Source organism: Oncorhynchus mykiss, chromosome 20 (genome assembly GCF_013265735.2).
Source record: "Oncorhynchus mykiss isolate Arlee chromosome 20, USDA_OmykA_1.1, whole genome shotgun sequence".
In the NCBI taxonomy this organism is placed as follows: domain Eukaryota; kingdom Metazoa; phylum Chordata; class Actinopteri; order Salmoniformes; family Salmonidae; genus Oncorhynchus; species Oncorhynchus mykiss.
In genome coordinates this window covers 3,346,205-3,369,124 of record NC_048584.1, presented here as the reverse complement: position 1 = coordinate 3,369,124, position 22,920 = coordinate 3,346,205, and the positions used below count along the sequence as shown (strand labels likewise).

Here is a 22,920-nt window from a genome sequence, read left to right as displayed (position 1 = left end):
CTTTTGTGGCCTGCTGGAGGTCATTTTGCAGGGCTCTGGCCGTGCTGCTCCTGCCCCCCCTTGCACAAAGGCGGAGGTAGCGGTCCTGCTGCTGGGTTGTTGCCCTCCTACGGCCTCCTCCACATCTCCTGATGTACTGGCCTGTCTCCTGGTAGCGCCTCCATGCTCTGGACACTACGCTGACAGACACAGCAAACATTCTTGCCACAGCTCGCATTGATGTGCCATCCTGGATGAGCTGCACTACCTGAGCCACTTGTGTGGGTTGTAGACTCCGTCTCATGCTACCACTAGAGTGAAAGCACCGCCAGCATTCAAAAGTGACCAAAACATCAGCCAGGAAGCATAAGAACTGAGAAATGGTCTGTGGTCACCCCATGCAGAACCACTCCTTTATTGGGGGTGTCTTGCTAATTGCCTATAATTTCCACTGGTTGTCTATTCCATTTGCACAACAGCATGTGGAATTTGTCAATCAGTGTTGCTTCCTAAGTGGACAGTTTGATTTCACAGAAGTGTGATTGACTTGGTGTTACATTGTGTTGTTTAAGTGTTCCCTTTATTTTTTTGAGCAGTGTGTATTGATTGCAATTGTTCCCGAATGAGTGAGCGTTCATGTGCAAAGGATTAGCATTTCAATTGTTATAATTATCAACTTTGTAGTGTCTCATCTCAGTTGACCCCCACTTCCCCTTTTGTCCACCAAGCCGCGATTCCGGTTTATCCCACTAGGGAATCTCCATTATCATTTCCTTGTAACTATCTGTTTGTTTATGCATTTCTGTGAATTACTTAGTAAATAAATGATTTAAGACAATTGATGTATGGATGACTTATAGTGAAGACTGGGTTCGTGCAGATAACCAACAATTTACGACGTTTGGAATGAGACTAACGTGAGGTAAAGTAAATAATTAATTAATTTGAACACTAATTGATCAGATATAAAATATCTGAAAGGTTATATTAGGAAATTATAACTTTGTAATCTGAATATTTTCCTTGGTGCCCCGACTTCCTAGTTAATTACAGTTACATGATTAATCAGTTTGATCGCGTAATACTAATTACAGAGAATCTTTCATAAAAACGAAGTCTTCAATTTAATGTAGAAAATAGTCAAATAAATAAAAACCCTAAAAAGTTGACAACCAATTCATTGAACTACATTACCCTAGCAGTAGGCAAAATGCTTATGCTGAAAAGCCTTGTTAGTGCATAGGGTAAATTAGCTTTTGGATTTCCTGTTGTTTTTTTTCGGATTCAGACGAAAGCTAATATTTCACTTAACTTTTTTGTATTAATATGTTACATGTTTCTAGTGATGCTTATTACAAAGACAATTTCCTCTGGGCTGTACATTAATTCACTTTCTTTTGCTTTCTGTGTAAGGGACAATACAAACAAGACAATAATGAAGAGAAACAAAGAGATTCATCTCTTTTATTCCCTGTAAACACCATATATACATATTGGATCTGGAATATTAAAAACATTTGACCATTTTACAGAAGATCATATCTACAAATGTATAATAATCACAGTTTGAATATTCAATCAAACAGAGCACATTGAACAACACCAAGACAATCAACAGAAAATACCAACATCTCGCTATAGTCAGTCATAATTTTACACTCACAACACATCTGTTCATATTGCTAATTTCACTGTTACGGGAGACAAATTTGCCACTCTCTCTCTTTGTGGACTGGTCTCCCAGGCAAATAACATTCATTTAACATTGCTCCAATGTTTTCATGTTGTGAGAATGTAGGCCTAGGTTGGACCACACATGGGAGTGCTTGAACCTTTTCACAATTCAAATGGTACTTTCCAGCACGTTCAAAGTAAAGGTTCCAGCAACTATGGTGGATGCGGAACCAGGCCAGTGCATGGCTTAGTAGTGTGAAACGGGTACTACAGTTATGCTTCCAATGGTTTTGTTGTCATGGAGGACACATTTCTTTAACCATAAGGGTACCACAATATCCACAGTCACTACATTTGTCTTACCAAGATATCTAGTATGTTATTCATTTGACAATCAAATTAAACAGTAATGAAACGATTCAGGCAAATTATTTTTGCTGTGTCAAATGAACAAGTGTTGCCTTTGTAACATAAGTTACAAAAATCATTGATTGGTGAAAGTCTTCATTGGTTGAAGATACTCTACAACGTTAATCTTTAAGCCATATCAACAGTTTGCTGATCAATGATAAACTGTTTTACCCATAGTGTAAATAGCTCTGCTTCTGGGGTATTTGGGTAACTCAGTGATAATAACGAGATGTCTGCCAGCCATTTCATTATGTTAATGTATTTATTCAGATGAATTCCTTCTTGAATATTCTCTCAAGCTGCTCCTGAAAAATTGATTGACACATTTGCCCACGCTGCATGTTCTCTACGCACTGTTGCGGAGTAGAGAGCCAGACTGGGAATCCTGTGTTTTAGGTTTACCAAGTTGAAAGGGTGCAAAAAGAACAGTAGTGTTTCCCCCTAGATTTTTTTTCCCCTAGGCGGGACTTAAAAGCCCTCAAACCAACAAGCCGTAATCAAATTACACAAATTGATCCTGTGATTGTTCAATAGCGAAGGGCCAAGTAGACTTGTTTGGGGGAGAAGGCATCCCACCTAAACAATGGTTGGAGAAACACTAAAATCCCAGGAGTCAAGAGGGGCCTCCTTTACACTATACTCGAAATAGTTACACATAGGTGACAAAAAACAAATTGGGGAAAATAACTACAACCAAAGACTGCAGCTTAGGAGCTAGTCTTCATCAGAATTCTCCATACTTCTGTGTGTGTGTGTGGTGTGTTGGTTGTAGCATAGGCAGCCGTGGCTGAGGAAAATTCACTCTTTATCATGTCCTTGCCAGTAGACAGTGTGTTGCAGGTGCATGTCAGCTCCTCTGCGAGTGGTCGGGCTACCTTTAAAATGTAAATGTTGTTTACACCCATCCCTGGGACCATACGCCTCTAGCTCGGCCAGGTGGCCCTCACTATGACAGCTGAAGAACATACTGGTGAAGAAGCAAATGGAGGGAGGCTACAATGCGTTGTCCTACAAATTAATGACAGTAAAAACAAGGGAGTGTGTGAGAAAGGATGGAAACAAACAATTGAATATAAAATAATAATATACAAGATTTCCTTCAGTGAATGGACAAAATGAAGAACAAAAAGGAGAGAGCAATGGACTTGATTTTAAACTAAAGAAAAGCAAAGAAAACATTAAATGCCAATCAAAACCGACAGAAATAAATAAATCACATTAAATTAACAACTAAAGACCAGCCCTAGATTATCCAGCTGAACTCATTATTATTTATACAACTTCATAGTAGGACATTTGGGGTCAAGCCAGGAGTTCTTTTTTGACATTGGTGTTTGCAGAATGTAGGCCAAATAGCGAATCGTGACTCCAGATACTTTGTCAGAAATCGAACATTTGATGTCAATGGGAGATATGCATTCAAATACAAGTTATGAATGATCATCTCAAGTAACATTTTTGCCTTAAGTGCTTTGTAGGGCTACGGTGAGAAAGGAAAGTGGACCTGGTGGACAAATGTTTGAAGGGTTGAGTGCATTAGTAGTCTTTAGTTACTGGTTCACAGTGAGAGTACTACTGTATGCGTTAGGGGTCACAGCAGGAATTCAAAAATATATTCAGCAAATTGGCACAAACACTTTTTGGGAGAGTAATAAGGATTGGCATGCACATGGACCTGCATTAGCAACTGGCTTCAGAAAATGCTAACCAACATAATCCTTTCAATTCATTCATAAATAAAGCTGTCCTTCGCATCCCAGGAAAGTGTATTAGATTATGCGGGGGGGGGGGGGGGGGGCAATCCATTGGTCAGAGGATCTGAGTACTCATCCCATTGGAGAGAAGAGTTGAGAACATGGGGTTTTTCAAAAAGAACAGGCGACTGGTATTCAACATTCAAATTTCTCCGTTACACTGCGTGTGCATGTGTGTGTTCGCATGTGTGTGTCTCAGTTAAATTCTTGATGTGGCACAAGATAGTTAGTTGGTGGGGTCTTCAACATTCCCTCTTCACTTGGTCCTCTATAATTTCCTTCAGACACTGTCGTCTAGCATGCGCAGCTTCCTCTGAGCAATGTCCTCCAGCTATCGTTGCTGTTTGATAAGTCGCTCAATCTCCGCCCCTAACGTCTGAAGATTTTCCTACACAGAGACAGAGAGAGACAGAGAGAGAGAGAGAGAGAGAGAGAGAGAGAGAGAGAGAGAGAGAGAGAGAGAGAGAGAGAGAGAGAGAGAGAGAGAGAGAGAGAGAGAGAGAGAGAGAGAGAGAGAGAGAGAGAGAGAGAGAGAGAGAGAGAGAGAGAGAGAGAGAGAGAGAGAGAGAGAGAGAGAGAGAGAGAAAGCGAGAGAGATATCAGGCAACCCATTAAACAGTGAAATATTCTGAGCTGGACTACATTGTTTCCCGTGGGTCATTTGAAGTCCTTCGCCTTGCACATTTCTAGGTCATCAAAGTTAGAAGACTGGAGAAATGGAAGATGAGAATGAGGACAGAGAGAGAGAGTACAAGACAGAGAGAGGGAACAAGATGGTGAAAAAGATGCACAGAAGAAAGAACGAGAGAGGAGAGAGAAAAACAGTGAAAAACAGAAAGATGCTTGCGTCTACAGACGTAGATTTTTGGTCAGGTCTGAACCGGCCTTGATTTGACCCAAACATAGACGTCAATACTGTTTTACTGTACTCTACTATACAGTACTCTACTGAACAAACTTGTGAAACAGATGTCTATGATTGGTTCAGATTTGGTCCGGTTTATTTAATTGTCAGCCATTGTTGCCAATGCTAATTATTGCTAGTTTGACCACCATAGGGCATCTTTGTGAAGCATTTGATAGTCTTCAATATTGGCTGTACTAGAGAATTTAAAACCTTTTTTTATAAGAACATAGTATATGGGATTGATTTGAAGAAATGTAGCCTTATTGATTAATTAACATTATAGTGTTTCTATTCCAAGGAAAACAAAAAGCGAAACCCTTGGGTTCCGTTAGGAAAATATGGTGCTGTACAACGTGACGGTCGGGAGTAGGTTACAGTACTAAGAGCATAACATTTCCACACCCTAATTGTAGTCTAACCAAATCCCAAACAGAGATTAAGTGAAAATAAAAATCTCATTGATTTACCAAGACCAGTCCCCATGCTTGTCTCAGAGCAGTGCAAAACAATGCTGAAACAGTTGACCACACGCAGGTAGGCTGTTGCTTCAAATCCTATTGCTTCTAACTTCAATATGCTTTTAAAATAAATAAGACATACACCACTTTTAACAGCACATTACTCAACACTAGTGAGACTCATGTTGCCCACGGTAGGCCTACAGCATATCTACAAATATTTTTTTCAATGACGTGACTCTCTGCCAATAATTACATTTAAAGGATTGGAGGATTCTAAATTAATATCTAAAGGGGCATTTTTCATTAGGGCAAATCTGATATGTGAGAATATCTAAGGGACTTTTATATAATTCTAAATGAAATAATAATAATCGTTTTGTTTAAAAAATAACTATATTTTGGAGATGATTTCATTTTCAAATAACCCGAAAGTGAGTGTTTGTAATCTGAATAAAGGCCCAAATTATATTTATAAAGTCAAAAATATAATTTATATTTTTAGAGGGAGAGAAACCAAAAGCCCGCCATGCCTATAAGGACATCCCGGCCCACCAAACCCTCCCCTAACCCAAATGATGCTGGGCCAATTGTGTGCAGCCCTATGGGACTCCCTATCATGTGATACAGCCTGGATTCGAACCAGGGACTGTAGTGATGCCTCATGCACGGAGATGCAGTGCTTTAGACCACTGCGCCACTCGGGAGCCATGCACAATATAACCAATATATATTGTCTTGCTAATAGCCCTTCCTAGAAACGTTGTTTGCAGAATTCCCTGCCTGCTATGCTTGTGAAAACCAAGGTACTACTTTTTCACTTGTTAAAGGTTCCAATGTATTATTTTTTTAAGTAATACATTTGCATTAACCAGTTTAACCATAATATTTGTTATATTATTTGTTCTGTTTTCTGGTGGATTAAACTGAAATTGCAACCAACTTTCTATGGTTTATTTAAAAAATAATCATATTTTGGTTTCAAATAACCGAAAGTGAGCGAAAAAAAGGCCTTGAACATGAGGTGAGACAAATTTGTAAATAAAGCCAGTTTGTCATTTAGAATGGGACTTGACTTTAAGAAAGCTGAATTAATTTGAATAATATTATGGAGTTTCTATTCCATGAAAAACAAAATCCCCAGGGTTTCCGCTAGGAAAATATTGCGTTGTACAACGTGACCTTTATTTAACTAGGCACGTCAGTTAAGGACAAATTCTTATTTACAATGGCAGCCTACATCGGTCAAACCTGGACGACGCTGGGCCTATTGTGATACAGCAAACCTAACTAAAGAATACATTTGACGATATAATTCTCCTCCTACCCTCCTTCTTTGCAAGAGTCTATTGTTCTGCTCACATCCCATAATGGCACTGTACAACATGACCGGTAGGGAGTAGGTTACAGTACTACACCAAGAGAAAAATAACCCTAACATTTCCACACCCTAATTGTAGTCTAACCAATAACCAAACGGAGATTCAGTGAAAATAAAAATCTCATTGATTTATCAAGACCAGTCCCCATGCTTGTTTTAGAGCAGCGATGTCTTGACCTCTGAATGCTGTCTTTCCCCCCTTCCACTTGCCTCTTCCATTAATTTTGAAATAGTATTTTCCAGTAAGCAACAATTTGTTCCCCTTCATTAGCCTATTTTGTACCAATACAAAATAATTCTGTCATTCAGTTATATTTATTCCTTATGGATCATGAGAGATGGTGGAAATATTTTTCCTTTTACAGACTATAATACATGGTGTCCAGGTCAGGATAACCAAAACATGTATTAATTAAAAGAATATCAGAAAGAATGTTGGTACTTATTTATTTTGATCAAAAGCCATGAATGAGTGAGTCACTCAGCTTTATGTAGGTGCCGAGGCTATATGACTGTGCCATCAGTTTGACTTTTTAGCAGACATCACTTGCTTATGTTTTCTTAGAATAAAAACCTTAGTGTAACAACCCTTTTAGTAAGCAATACTGACATGTAGTAACAAAAAAATATATATGTATTTTTCCGGGTGCGCGTGCAGGACAGAGGAATAGCAATTCTTACACTATTGTTCAGGAGGAACGGAAAATTGCATGTCAATTCATAAACCATGTGCCATCGAACATCAAAAATCTCTTCCCAACTATTTTGCAATCTTTATTGCTCGCAACCAACAATTACATTTAGAGGAATTGGAGGATTCTAAATAGTTTGTTTAAAAAAATAATGATATTTTGGAGATGATTTCGTTTTCAAAGACCTCCCCTAAACCGGACGACACTGGGCCAAATGTAAGTCGCCTCATTGGTCATCGAACCAGCATCTGTAGCAACGCCGTTTGCACTGCTATACAGTGTCTTAGACCGCTGCGCCACTAGGGAGGCCCCATCCACAAAGTTGTAAAAGTTTTAAATGCTGATCAATTGCATGTTGGTAAGAGTCTATTGTACTGCTAATAGCCCATAATGGCGCTGTACAACGTGACTGGTCGGGAGTTCAATATAATTGAAAAGTTTATTTCTCTTAGAATAAAAACCTTACTGTAATACTGGCGAGTAGTAACACAAAAATAGGTGTGCGTGCGGGTGTGCGTGCTGTACAGAGGAATAGCAATTCTTACACAATTGTTCTAAATTCAATCACCTTCTTCATCCTCATCATTCAGGTCATTGAAATTCAATTTTGAAGTCGTGCACAATTATCAGTTTCTATTTGGTTTATGTCGCCCATTCATTGTCAGTTAGTGACACATTAGCGCCTTGGGACCCAAAAGCATAATCAGTGCTCTAACTCCCCCTTGCACTGGCCTGGAGCAATGAAGCAGTGACGCAGGGTACAGTACTAAGCTACAAATTCCATCTTAAATTAATTATTAAGTCTCAACCACTGTAAAAAAGTTTCTGTAACCTTTACTGAGAATGTCATTGTAGTTGAAAGGTTCTGTTGGTTTGTGTTAGGAAACTTTGAATATGGCCACTGCCAGTTCCAAAGCTCTTGGTTAACACAATGGGAGTAATAATACGTATTCCATACTGTAATCTTCATTTTAATCCATTATCCTTTATTCAATGTAACAACTTTTAAACGTGACAATATTTGTTGACATATAGATAGAAAAGTGAAATGATGTACGGTTGAAATTTGCCAATAGAAACAATGACCCCAAAAAAACATTCTCAACATCCGTGAAAGACCTATTTTCAATGTCCGTAAAATAAGTATTTTCCACATCCGTAAAATACGTATTTTTAACATCCGTAAAACACTTATTTTAATCTTTCACTTAGAACCAAAAATGAATGTGACTTCAATGTCCATAAAATATGTATTTTCAACGTAATTTTGCTCACAAGAATGTCATTGTCCTCACACTGTACCTTGGCCAATGCCATACTAAACAATGAGTCCCCAGTCCGTCATTAAAAAACATATAATAAAAAAAGATTTAAGAGGAAAAAGTAAATCATTGAAAACTTTCAAATGACTATCTTGGAAATGTCAAGATCATATTGCTAGATTCAACAGATCAGAGCAGTCTTCTAAAAACCATTGCTACATTACAGCCAGTGTTTCCACTTGAATTCCCCATTTTTTGCTTAAACATCTAAAACCAGACAAAGTATGTAGAAAGGAGCAATATATTTTTAATAAGTCATCTTTGAGTACTATCACCAAAATAAAAATTCCAAATGTCATTGATTTTGTTATAATGTTCTTGACAGCCATGACAAAATGTGTACTATTGCAGGAAATTGCACCGTTGGTCATGCCAACTAACTAGAATAATCCCAGTAAGCAAAACTACACTGAAATATTGTATTTTCCAGACGTTGAAGTTCATTTCAATTTAGGCTCTGAATGAAAGTTGAAAATACGTATTTTCCAGACATTGAAAATACATTTTTTTCCCAGACGTTGACCAAAAACCCGGACATGTAAACCAACGCCGGTCCGGACCAAAAAAAAGACGTCCAAAAGGTGTCAGCGTCGGGCTGTGCTGACTGAGGTATAGCCTACAGTGTGGCCTGAAGTTACATTTTAGGAATGCCCATTTATGAGGTAGGCCTACTGTTTGTAAAAAAAATATTTAAAAAAAGACAGCTGGAACCGGAAAAAGACATCCAAAAGAAGTTGGCGTTGGTCCGTGCTTACTGGGGTATAGCCTACCATGTCGGCCCACTATGGAATTTTATGAACGCCCATATATGTGGTAGGCCCACTGTTTGTAAAACAGTCGGTTGCATTGGCTTTATTAGTCTTGATTCCTATGACTACTCAATTTGGGTATTTATCAGCTACACAACTTTATCAGGAGGACTTATCATGAGCCTATTTGCAATGTGTTTACATAGCGGGAAATGCAGAAATATTATATTTTTCACTATGATCAGCACCTAAAAAATTGACGGATACAAACTTGAAACCACTGATCATGACAATTTAGTCCACAGGGTGACATTTCTGGACAGCAGTTGTGAGCAGCCTGATTGTCCATTCCATATGGTCCATTTTACCTGTCCTGTTTTTAGGATACAGTTTGTTAACATGTCAGCACATTTTTTATTTAGATTAGGCTATTTGATCGGAGAAACCTGCAAGATCTAAAAAGTTTCCGTCTCATTTCTGTAGCCTGGAGGCTACAGAAAAGGCCACATACTCTTTCTACCATATGCTACATCTGCTAAATATTTTTTTCGGGTGAAATGTTGGAGCCCGCAGCAATGTGTCTCTCCAACAGCACCCTGGAGAGGCGCGCTGGGAATGTACAAAATAAATATTTTGCGTCCCTGCCTTTTACAAGGTGGTCACATGGCGACATCAGCACTCAGCTAAAAAGCCAATATGCCAGTGGTTGAGAGAAATTGTAGGTTGTTTTTAGGCAGAATTATGTGAGGTTTTATGTGTTGGAGTTGCGTCTTGGTCGGTTTAGCTCAGAAAATGCCACCCTCGTCAATCTGCCACCATTGGTGGCCACCTAATCCTGCTTAATGAGCGGGCCGGCCCTGTGTGTGCATAAAAGCGTTTCCACTGCAATTTGTTGCTTCATCTTTATTCCCGACAAAAAAATGTAATGTACATTTTTCTAGTTTGCATCATGCCTGTTCTTTTATGTGTCAGGTAATTAATCTGCATAAAATGGTTGGATGGAAACATGGTTACTGACTGATAGTGCAGGGGTAGTAGTGTGAGCAGAAGTTAATTGTATAGCTTAATAAACTGAACTCTGGGGCATTTATTCCCAGCAACACAAGGTGAGACAGTGTGTTCGGGGGACCCACCTTGAGTGTGATGTTCTTGAGCAGCGTGTCCTCCAGCACGGCCTGCAGCTTCCTGTTGATCTCCAGCGAGAGGTCAAGGGTCAGGCCGCTGTCAGCCGGGTGGGAGGTGTATAGGGAGGCCATAATGCCCCCCCGCCTGCCAAATTGGGCTTTGTTAAAGTCTGAGGCCTCTGAAGAGAGGGCGCCCGACTCCTCTCTCAGCACATAGCTCTGGATGATCCTGTAGGGGGCAGAGAAACAATAGTCCAGTCAGTTGCGCATATTAGACTATCATTTCAGGTGACTGCCATCCACACTCAATACCCATTTTAAACTGTTGGGCACATTCAATCAGAGCCCTAATGGCAGTAGTTGTGCACATAAGAGTTAATTAAGCAGGTCACCACAGGAGAGAGGGTTGCCAAGACCCTATTAATCAAAATCACCCATCTAATCAGTATGTGTGTGTGTGCGTGCGTGCGTAGGCTATAATGCTTCAATGTTTCACTTGTTCATTTTCTTAGCATCAGCTCCAAATCAAAGTCTATAAACAAGCTACAATGAGCAACTATAAATGCAACAACTTCAAATATTTCAGAAATCAGTCAATTGAAATAAATTCATTAGGCCCTAACCTATGGATTTCGCATGACGGTGAATACAGATATGCATCGGTTGGTCACAGATACCTATAAAAAATAAGGTAGGGGGGCCTCCCGAGTGGCACAGTGGTCTATGATAGCTAAAGTATGATAGCTAAGAGAAAACACCTGTCTCCAGATTACATCTTCAAACTAAGGGCAACCGTGGCATGGCATTCGTGACAGGGAGACGCGTCCATCATGCATGAGGATGTATACGGTTAAGATAGTCTAGCGTTAGCTAGCTACCTTTTCAGATATTACACATTTCTAAATTTGACAGAAAATGGTTTCATTTCAAGCTAGCTAGCTAACATTAGCTGGCTGGCTCCCTAGCTGACATTATTTATATCCCAGAGCTGTTTGCTTTGCTAGTTAGAGCCTAATGTTAACTCCCAGCAGATTCATGCAGGGTAGCAATGACATGATTTGGCACTATGTTCATTGTTGTTTAACTACCTAACGTTAGCTGGCCTGCTTATCAGCTAACGTTACATGTGTGATCTTACAAGTTGTTTACATAGCTAGGTTCATTGTTTCCCTAGCTAGCTAGCTACACATCTATCTAGCTAGCTACAAGTGTTACAACACCCGGTGAATATGGCCGGTGTCAGTAAACGTTGGCAAAAAAGAGTAATGAAATTATTACCAGCAGAGCTGGTTAGGATGTTTTCATGTTATACAGAGGTAAACAAATCATTGGCCAGAGTGTGCGCTCTGAACCCCCTGAGAGCGAAACAAGATGGGTGGGGCTAAAGCTTAAGAAGGTGTAAATTATGCTGAATCGTTGTAGACAAATTAGAGCTCTTCACTAGATACTAAAACAGTTGGCCAACAGCAAAATTGACAGAAACTTGTGTCCCTAAAAAAACGATTGCATAACCCTAACTCTTCTCTCCAGCTATCACTCAATAGTCTGGCTGCTGATAAAGTGTTTAATGTGATTAAACATGGTAAGGAGTCCCGCTAGCTTGTGATGTGTTCCATACTGTCTGTTTGGCTTTGGAGGTGGGCATGAATATGGATATGCCATCGTTAGTGATCGACACTCACGCATCATGGACCGAGCAGCTATAAATATCCGATAGTCTTGTCTGTCAGAAGAGGGGATGGACAAGTGTATGTGTGTTTGTGAGAGAGAGAGCGAACGAGTGAAATGCTTACTGGCTGACAAAACATTGATAAAGAGATGGCGTGCCAATCCCCTGCCAAAAATCACTCAAACACAGCCTTCAAGAATCCACCAAGCACTCTAAAAAGGAATGACGTCATGTGACACCACCTGACTCTGTGACGGTGTCAGCAAATCAAAGCAGAGTTTGTAAGAGCAGAGTGAGTTAGCAGAGGCTAAAGCCAGGTTAAGGCTAAATTAAAGTTATTAGCTCCCATGGTAGAGACTCTCTGCTCGTCATTAGCATACACTTTGGTAAGACCTTTACTAACCCTTACATTAGCATTAGTTTGCTGAATTTTCTAACCATTAGCATCATGTTTTGCTATGTTTCTGCTTGCCATTAGCTTCCTATTTGACTTAGTCTTCATGTTTTTCTAGGCTGCTTGTATTAGCTGTTATAGCCATACTTTCCCAAGCATCTAGTGTGGCAAAACACAAACCATACCAACAAAGCAAGTAGACTAAACAGTTTTGTAGAACAAAAAAAACTCAAATCCAATGGCAAGCCAACACCTGCCAGTAAAACAAATCCTTATCCGTCTCCAACATCTCTCTTTTGCCGCAAGGAGAAAAAGTCTAAATAAGGGATTGAACCCACAACCATTGGAGTTGTACATGTGTGCTTTCTGCTGGGAGTGTTAACACTTCTCTCACTAACTTTGTCTTCTTGCGGATCTCCTCCACCAGCTGCTTGATGTGGTCCTCCATGAACTCTATCTTCTCCTGCTTGCGAGCGTGGGACTTCTGCAGACGCACAATACGCTCCACAAGCACGGCCTTGTCCACCTCGGGGTAGCTGTCCACCACCGTCGGGCCCGACTGGCTCTCCAGTGAGCGCTCCTCCATGCTGCTGCCACCGTGCCGTGCATTCAGGGAGCCTGGAGAACATAACATACAACTTCATTGTCTATGGAAACGTTTTCCTATCTTAAATTCCCAACCCCATGCACACACACACACAAGACGCTGGAACAGCACAGGCTCAGCCACAGAGGAGCGTCCGTGCAGCAGGTTAGTTGTTAAGTGCCTCAAGGGCACAAACAAAGACATCTAATTATTTTTCAGTAGGTGGCACCAGAGATTCTGATGCCAGCTACACTCTGGTTGCCGGCTCATTCCCCCAGATTTACCAAATCAGCCCTGGGATTTGAACGAGAAGGATGTGGGAGAGCATAGGACTTCTGTAATTTACAATAACAGTGACTCCAAAATGACAAAATGAAGCAATTAGGCACCTCAGGGGTTTGTGGTATATGGCAAATATACCACGGCTAAGGGCTGCTCTTATACACAACGCAACGTGCAGTGCCTGAATACAGCTCCTAGCTGTGGTATATTGGCAATATAGGGACGGCAGGTAGCCTAGTGGCAGGTAGCTTAGTTAGAGCGTTGGGCCAGTAACCGAAAGATGGCTGGATCAAATCCCAAACGCTGACAAAGTAAAAATCTGTCGTTCTGTCTCTGAACAAGGCAGTTAACACACTGTTCCCCGGTAGGCCGTCATTGTAAATAAGAATGGGTTCTTAACCGACTTTCCTAGTTAAATAAAGATTAAATAAAATAAATATACCACAAACCCCCCGAGGTGCCTTATTAACTGGTTACCAACGTAATTAGAGCAGTAAAAATACATGTTTTGTCATACCCGGGTATACAGTCTGATATACCACCGCTGTCAAACAATCATAATTCAGGCTTCGAACCACCCAGTTTATAATACATTATTTACTATAAATTTCGATAGGGCACAAAATAATCTGAAACAACCAAAACAAAACGGCAAATGCGTCCAACAAGTTAGTTGCAAATGCAAGGAATATGGGACCAAATAGAAAACTTTATCCTACTTTAATACACATAAGTGAATTTTCCCCAATACTTTTGGTGCAATAAATATGTACAAAAATTACTCTGATTTCTAAACGGTTCACCCGATATGCATGAAAATACACGATAAAACTGACAGTCTGCAGTATATAAAGCAGGCATCAAGGCATTCAGTTACTGTTCTATTTTACGTCTGAATGGGCTAAACCAGTGACCTAAGCGACTTTGAGAGTGGTATGATTGTTGGTGCCAGGAACGCAGGTTCCAGATCTGTTATGGTGACCGTATTAAACGCCACACGAGTCACGAGTCATGAAGGTCGTAAAAATTCCATGTGACCGTCTAGTCACGGTAATTAGGCTTCTTCAAGCTCTGATGCAGCTGATAGCCTTCCAAACTTGCTAACTGCCTGGTACTCAGCACTCGATTGTCCCTCTAATCACTCTGACATCAATAAAAATGTAATCTAAAATCGAATCTAACACTTCTATAGGCTATGGAATTGCGTGAGAAAACAGTGATGGCCTCTATTATAGTAAAAAGAGGAGGATCCCATCAGCTACAGTGGGGAGAACAAGTATTTGATACACTGCCGATTTTGCAGGTTTTCCTACCCACAAAGCATGTAGAGGTCTGTAATTTAAATCATTGGTACACTTCAACTGTGAGAGAGAGAATCTAAAACAAAAATCCAGAAAATCACATTTTATGACTATTAAGCAATTCATTTGCATTTTATTGCATGACATAAGTATTTGATACTTCAGAAAAGCAGAACTTAATATTTGGTACAGAAATGTTTGTTTGCAATTACAGAGATCATACGTTTCCTGTAGTTCATGACCAGGTTTACACACACTACATTAGGGATTTGGCCAACTCCTCCATTCAGACCTTCTCCAGATCCTTCAGGTTTCGGGGCTGTCACTGGGCAATACAGACTTTCAGCTCCCTCCAAAGATTTTCTATTGGGTTCAGGTCTGGAGACTGGCTAGGCAACTCCAGGACCTTGAGATGCTTCTTACGGAGCCACTCCTTAGTTGCCCTGGCTGTGTGTTTCGGGTCATTGTAATGCTGGAAGACCCAGCCACGACTCATCTTCAATGATCTTACTGAGGGAAGGAGGTTGTTGGCCAAGATCTCGCGATATATGGCCCCATCCATCCTCCCCTCAATACGGTGCAGCTGTCCTGTCCCCTTTGCAGAAAAGCATCCCCAAATAATGATGTTTTCACCTCCATGCTTCACGGTTGAGATGGTGTTCTTGGGGTTGTACTCATCCTTCTTCTTCTTCCAAACACGGCGAGTGGAGTTTAGACCAAAAAGCTCTATTTTTTGTCTCATAAGACCACATGACCTTCTCCCATTCCTCCTCTGAATCATCCAGATGGTCATTGGCAAACTTCAGACGGGCCTGGACATACGCTGGCTTGAGCAGGGGGACCTTGCGTGCGCTGCAGGATTTTAATCCATGACGGTGTAATGTGTTACTAATGGTTTTCTTTGAGACTGTGGTCCCAGCTCTCTTCAGGTCATTGACCAGGTCCTGCCGTGTAGTTCTGGGCTGATCCCTCACCTTCCTCATGATCATTGATGCCCAACGAGGTGAGATCTTGCATGGAGCCCCAGACCGAGGGTGATTGACCGTCATCTTGAACTTCTTCCATTTTCTAATAATTGCGCCAACAGTTGTTGCCTTCTCACCAAGCTGCTTGCCTATTGTCCTGTGGCCCATCCCAGCCTTGTGCAGGTCTACAATTTTCTCCCTGATGTCCTTACACAGCTCTCTGGTCTTGGCCATTGTGGAGAGGTTGGAGTCTGTTTGATTGAGTGTGTGGACAGGTTTCTTTTATACAGGTAACGAGTTCAAACAGGTGCAGTTAATACAGGTAATGAGTGGAGAACAGGAGGACTTATTAAAGAAAAACTAACAAGTCTGTGAGAGACGGAATTCTTACTGGTTGGTAGGTGTTCAAATACTTATGTCATGCAATAAAATGCAAATTCATTTCTTAAAAATCATACCATGTGATTTTCTGGATTTTTGTTTTATATTCCGTCTCTCACAGTCAAAGTGTACCTATGATAAAAAATTACAGACCTCTACATGCTTTGTAAGTAGGAAAACCTGCAAAATCGGCAGTGTATCAAATACTTGTTCTCCTCACTGTATCTATAGGCTAGGTCTACTTTATTGATCTCTCAACGTTCCTAATATTAAGCACATTGCTTATATTTACAACAGGAGTATATAGTCTACCTGACTGGCATGAAAATGACACGGGGAAAAGCATCCTCCATTCGCTATTTAAGTGTATAGATGAAATGTATTTTTTCCCCCCGCTGCCCGTTTAGACACAGGTGATAATGGTCCATTCGAAATCAAAACAAATTTCACACATATTATTTAGTATATGTAAAGACAAGATTAAATCAAGAATAGTTTGATGAGTGACAATATTAGTCTATCACTTATTAATTATATATTATCACTTGTGAATGATTCCCAGCACTTTTTCTAATCATAGTCGCACACATCATGTAGCCTAGCCCATAGGCCTATATGTTTGGATAAGGTTTATATCACAACTAAAGTGGCCAAATAATTTATTAAAATTAAGCCTCATTAATCCGCAGCACAAGGGGTGTAGAGCCTAACTGGCATACATAAGCAGCGTGTGACATTCACGTTTGGGGAAGATAATTTTCACCATAAAAATGCACATTTATAATAAACGCATTAAATGAATAATCACATTTGTGGTCACTTTTGATAATGGTGTTTTCCGCTAATGGAACATTCACGCTTATAGCCTACTGCTGTGTGTGTAGAAATAGCCAAATAGTTTATCATCATTTTAAGCTAAACATTCTGATCTGTTGCGTCAGCCTCATTGCGTAAAAAATATGTACTGATGCTAGTGGTTGAATTAATTTGGGATCTACCACATCCCACAACTGTCCCAAACTATATTTGGAATATTTATTTTAATTGTATTTATTCGCACAGAATAGGTAAACTTTTGTACTATGGGGGAGAGTATATTGACATTGCTGTTCGTTAGGCTTAGTCATCTTGTTGGCTGACGAAAAGTAAATGTGGACTTCTCCCAATATCTTCAATATGCACCTCGGAATTGGTAAGGACGTGCGCAGTTGATGTATCTGTCTTGTGAGTGAGAGGTGCAGCACTCAGGAAGAAGGGAATTATAATTATTATATTTGGCCCAAGGGCACAAAGACCACTGGCCCCAAAAGCCATGGATTTTTTTTAGGGGGCATTAGGGCCACACAAAGGGGATGCCAATGGAAAATTTGAGGCATTATCAAATTGTGAATGAGAGACTGATGAAGTGTTGTGTGGAAGCCAGGAGAGGATAAATGTGTTTATGCTCATTAATGGTCAATTATCGAGAGCTTGACAATCACCGGCTAACAACATTTAGTGACCGACACAGCCTGCAGTTCTGCAGTTTAACTTCATAGTCATTGTATCATTAAAATCTGCTGGAGTACAGAGCCAAGATACAAACAAATGTGTCACTGTCTAAATACTTTTGGACCTCACTGTTTTTCAATTGTAAATGGCATGTGCTGATGACTGAAAATGTTTATGCATGAAAATGCTTTTCGTCGCACACTTGCAGAGCAAAAAAACTTAATACACCAGCTGCGTCAGAGAACCGCAAATCAAACCATACCTGAGATAACTGACGAGCTGGGTAACAAATGTATTGATGATTTAGAGGTCAATTCATGCTTTCGTAACTTTTACTCACAATTATACACTTCAGAATCTGCTGGCAATCCTACCTTACTCGACACCTTCTTTGAGAACTTAGTTATTCCTACAGTTGAACCTGAGATAGCTGCTGAATTAGAAAAACAGTTCCTCTGTAGAATAGATTGTTTTAGCAATTAAATCTATGCAGTGTGGCAAATCCCCTGGACCCGATGGAATTCCAGAAAAAATATATCAAATAAATTATCAGATCAACTCTCTCTTCTCTTGCTTTGCGTATTTGAGGAATCATTCTCCTCAAACTCTTTACCCTCAACAGTGAGACAAGCATGTATTTCAATTATTCTGAAAAGGGGGGAAAAAAACTTGAATGTGGTTCATATAGGCCAATTTCTTTACTCAATTGCGATCCCTCCATTATCTTAAATATCGTCATTCTATTTTTCAAAATTAGACGTCTTTACAATATAGGTTATAACCCCTCTTCATCTGGCAGAGATACTGTTATCACTTGATGCAGAGAAGACGTTTGATTGGGAGGAGTGGGATTATCTATTTTATACTCTCAAACTATTTGGATTCGGTCCCAATTTTATGTCCTGGTTCAAAGTCCTTCACTCTTCCCCTACGGCTGCAGTGTGCACAAATAATGACCTTCCTATTTTCCAACGTGGACCAAGACAGGGATGTCTTCTATCCCCTCAGTTGTTTGCAATCGCAATTTAGCCTTTAGCCATAGCAATACGTAATAACATCACTATCAAAGGTATTCAAAGAGGGGGCATAGAGCATATAGTTTCACTCTATGTGGGTGGATCTACTAAAGACATTTGGTAAAATATTTGGGTATAAGGTTAATTGATGCCTATTAATCCTTCTGCCATGCAAACTTATTTTAGTCATGTGACGACTCAGAAATGTAAATATTTATGAATTTGGGTCACACACAATTTCAAAAGATCTCTACAAAGCCAATTTCCCTCCCTTGATACTCCGCCTGAAACAGGATCTGGAACGCTGGGATTTACTTTCTTTGGGTGGAAGAATTAGTACTGTTAAAATGAATATATTACATCAATTGTAATACTTATTTCAATGTATTCCTATCTCCATAGATAAACTGATATCTGCTTTTATCTGGAACAAGAAAAACCCTTGGATATGTAAGAGCGTATTACAGAGATCTCGTCCCCAGGTCAAGCACTTCCAAAACTTCCAATATTATTACTGGGCAGCTAATATAAGAATCATTCTATATTGGATGACAGAAATCCCTGATGTTACAGGCCCAAAATGAATGACGTTGGAGATCTCATCCTGCGGCACCACTTCCTTGGCAGTCTTCCTCTGCTCAAAACTTGCATTACTAGTTTCCAAATACACTAAAAACCCTATTGTGAAACATTCTCTAAAAATATGGAAACAGTTCAGGCCATCGTTTGGTCTCAGTGAATTTTCAACTTCTGCCCCATTATTAAAGAACCATACATTCTCTCCATCATTAATAGACCGGGTGTTTCATTTCTGGTCTGAAAAAGGGTTCTCCTCACTGAACAACGGTTTTCTAAGATACTGGAGAAACCTACAGAACCTTCAGCCTTTATTAAATTATTCAGAGTGGCACCACGGGAGGCCCCTCAACAGTTCTATGGGCAACATGCTGGCATTTACTACTCTTCTAGCTAGACGTTTTCTACTATTTAAGTGGAAGGATTGGTTTCCTCCTACTTTTAACCATTGGATAAAAGGTAGCTATGTAACATCTCAAGCTAGAGAAAATTCACAACTCTGTTAGGGGTTTCCTATCCTTTGTAGAAAACATGGACCCAGGTAATTTCACAACTCCATAAACAACCCAAATTGGAATTGGTCTAATTATTTTTACTATTTTTTAAATACTTTTTTTGGATAAAGAGTTACAGTTGGTATTTTATGAATATTAAAGCAAATGTATATAGTTTTGTTATGTATTTATTATGGATCCCCATTAGCTGCTGCTTTGGCAGCGCGTTACAATACATTTCACTACAGGCCACTACTCTAAAAAACACATTTCTATAACACAAAATCCATGTGTACATGTGTATAGTGTATATGTTAGCTGTATATACTGTACAGTTCAAGTCGGAAGTTTACATACACTTAGGTTGGAGTCATTAAAACTTTAAAACATTTTTCAACCACTCCACAAATTTCTTGTTAACGATGTATATTTTTGGCAAATTGGTTAGGACATCTACTTTGTGCATGACAAGTACTTTTTCCAAAAATTGTTTACACTTATAATTCACTGTATCACAATTCCAGGGACTCAGAAGTTTACATACACTAAGTTGACTGTGCCATTAAACAGCTTGGAAAATGGCTTTTGAAGCTTCTGATAGGCTAATTGACATCATTTGAGTCAATTGGAGGTTTACCTGTGGATGAATTTCATGGTCTACCTTCAACCTCAGTGCCTCTTTGCTTGACATCATGGGAAAATCAAAAGAAATCAGCCAAGACCTCAGAAAGAAAATTGTAGACCTCCACAAGTCTGGTTCATTCTTGGGAGCAATTTCCAAACGCCTGAAGGCACCACGTTCATCTGTACAAACAATAGTACGCAAGTATAAACACCATGGAACCACACTGCCGTCATACCGCTCAGGAAGGAGACGCATTCTGTATCCTAGAGATGAACGTACTTGGTGCAAAAAGTGCAAATAAATCCCAGAACAGCAGCAAAGGTCCTTGTGAAGATGCTGGAGGAAACAGGTACAAAAGTATCTAAATCCACAGTAAAACGAGTCCTATATCGAAATAACCTGAAAGGCCACTCAAGCAAGGAAGAAGGACATCAGTCAGGAAGTTAAAGCTTGGTCGCAAATGGGTCTTCCAAATGGACAATGACCCCAGGCATACTTCCAAAGTTGTGGCAAAAGGGCTTAAGGACAACAAATTCAAGGTATTGGAGCTGCCATCACAAAGCCCTGACCTCAATCCTATAGAAAATGTGTGGGCAGAACTGAAAAAGTGTGTGTGAGCAAGGAGGCCTACAAACCTGTCTCAGTTACACCAGCTCTGTCAGGAGGAATGGGCCAAAATTCACCCAACGTATTGTGGGAAGCTTGTGGAAGGCTACCCAAAACATTTGACCCAAGTTAAATCATTTAAAGGCAATGCTACCAAATACTAATTGAGTGCAGGTAAACTTCTGACCCACTGGGAATGTAATGAAAGAAAGAAAAGTTTAAATAAATCATTCTCTCTACTATTATTCTGACATCTCACATTCTTCAAATAAAGTGGTGATCCTAACTGACCTAAAACAGGGTATTCTTACTTGGATTAAATGTCAGAAATTGTGAAAAACTGAGTTTAAAGGTGTATGTAAACTTCTGACTTCAACTGTAGATGGTAAACCGAAGGGGGCCTAAGTTGGACCCTCGTGGGATGCCAATGATTCTGTAAAGAGAGTCCAACTGAGTGTCCCCCAGATGAACCCTTTGACTTCGGTTTGTAATCCAATTAGTGGCTTCAGTGGACACATTAAGGGAGGATAGTTTGGATAGAAGGACCTCATGATTCACACTATCAAAGGCCTTTTTAAGATCCAAAAAGACTGCGCCCACTTCACCACCTATGTCCAGTTTAGATTTAATTGCACTCCAGAAAATAGCAATTGGCTGTTTGTGTAGAATGGTTAGTTCTGAACCATTTGATGTATGGAGTTGCCCTGAATGAGGTGATCAGTCAGCCACCCATCTTTCAGCTACCTTTTGATAGCACTGGAAGAATGCTTATAGGTCGGTCATTTTCCACCAGTGTTGGGTTGCCAGATTTTAAAACGGGTATCACTGCAGCATACTTCCAAGCATTGAGAAAGAACCCATATTTGATGGACAGATTAACTGTATGTACAATAGGGGCAATCAGATAATATTTGTATTTCTTCAGGAATACAGTGTCTAGACCAAATACATATTTTGTTCTAGAGCTCCTGAAGAAGCTAATAATACTGTCCACTGCTGATGCTGAGATTTCAAGAATTCTGAATATTGGTTTATTATTATCTATGGGAGTGAGAACTGTGGTCTTGGTTGAAAATCTTTGAGCCAGTTCCCTGACAGTGTCAACAAAACATTGTTAGAGGTGGTGGATATGAAATTGGAGCCTTGAATTAGAATCCCATTCATCTTTAATTCAGGATGCTTTTTGGACTTTTCAGCTCCTCTCCCTGTTAGTTTGTTGAGATTTTCCCAAATCCCTTTGCCATTTCCTTTTGCTTCATTGATCAGGAAGAACTGAAGACTTAAAAAATATATATATATATGCCACCGTACTTCTCAGTGATGTTAAATATACATCTGTCATCATTCTTACCAGACTTCAGTGCCTTTTCAAGGAAAACTCCCGTTCTCTGATCTGCCTCCAGAGGTCCTTGTTGAGCCATGGTAGAGAGGTTTTCCATCTTGGCTTACGTTGAAATTTCCTGGTAAAAGAGGTATCCACTTTGTCAATAGCTGACAGAAATGTTGTGTATCCAGACTCTGGGTCTTCATTGCGTAATAGATCAGACCAGTCAATTTGACTTATAGCTTCATCACTTTTCAGGATTTTCAGATATGCCAGTTAGTAAGTTAAAGGATTTAGTTATTCAATCAGGTCTGTTGGTGAACACCAGATCAATTATAGTCTGGGATGTCTGTGTTACTCTGGTTGATCCTTGTATTATTTGACTCAGGTTGAAATGCTCTGTGATTAAATTTTTTTCCTGCAAGTTTTGTTTTTCCAGTTTAAATTGAAAATCGCCCATGAAGATGAGCTCCTTCTTATGATGACATTCTTTAAGCATGGCATTAACATGGTGAAAAAATTAGATATCAGATGTTGGTGGTCGATATAATCCAATAACAGTTTAAGACATTAGGGGAGAAGAAGACATTCAGCCCCATACATCCAAGGTCATTGGCATGTTTACATATGATACGATTGCATTTAAAGTTATTGTTCATGTACATAACGAATCTAACCCCCTCTGCCCTCTCCCTCCGGAATATGGGATATCCAGGGACAGTAAAGGCAGAAATAGGAGAGGATTTATTCAGCCATGTT

At 39.9% G+C, this 22,920-nt stretch overlaps 1 protein-coding gene across 2 annotated transcripts in view; it reads right to left on the bottom strand.

Moving 5' to 3' along the window:
- Positions 1-1,415: 1,415 nt before the first annotated feature.
- Positions 1,416-22,920, bottom strand: part of ccdc186 (coiled-coil domain-containing protein 186) — a 129,656-nt gene continuing 108,151 nt past the window's right edge. The window contains exons 14-16 of one of the 2 annotated variants that reach the window (XM_036955616.1): positions 12,913-13,132; positions 10,461-10,680; positions 1,416-4,206 (exon numbers count right to left, since the gene is read on the bottom strand). In XM_036955616.1, the coding sequence (XP_036811511.1) occupies positions 4,150-4,206; positions 10,461-10,680; positions 12,913-13,132 (497 nt within the window). In that variant the 3' untranslated portion in view covers positions 1,416-4,149. Of the gene's footprint in view, positions 4,207-10,460; positions 10,681-12,912; positions 13,133-22,188; positions 22,298-22,920 lie in introns of those variants that run through there. The other variant, XM_036955617.1, reaches the window with a different exon arrangement.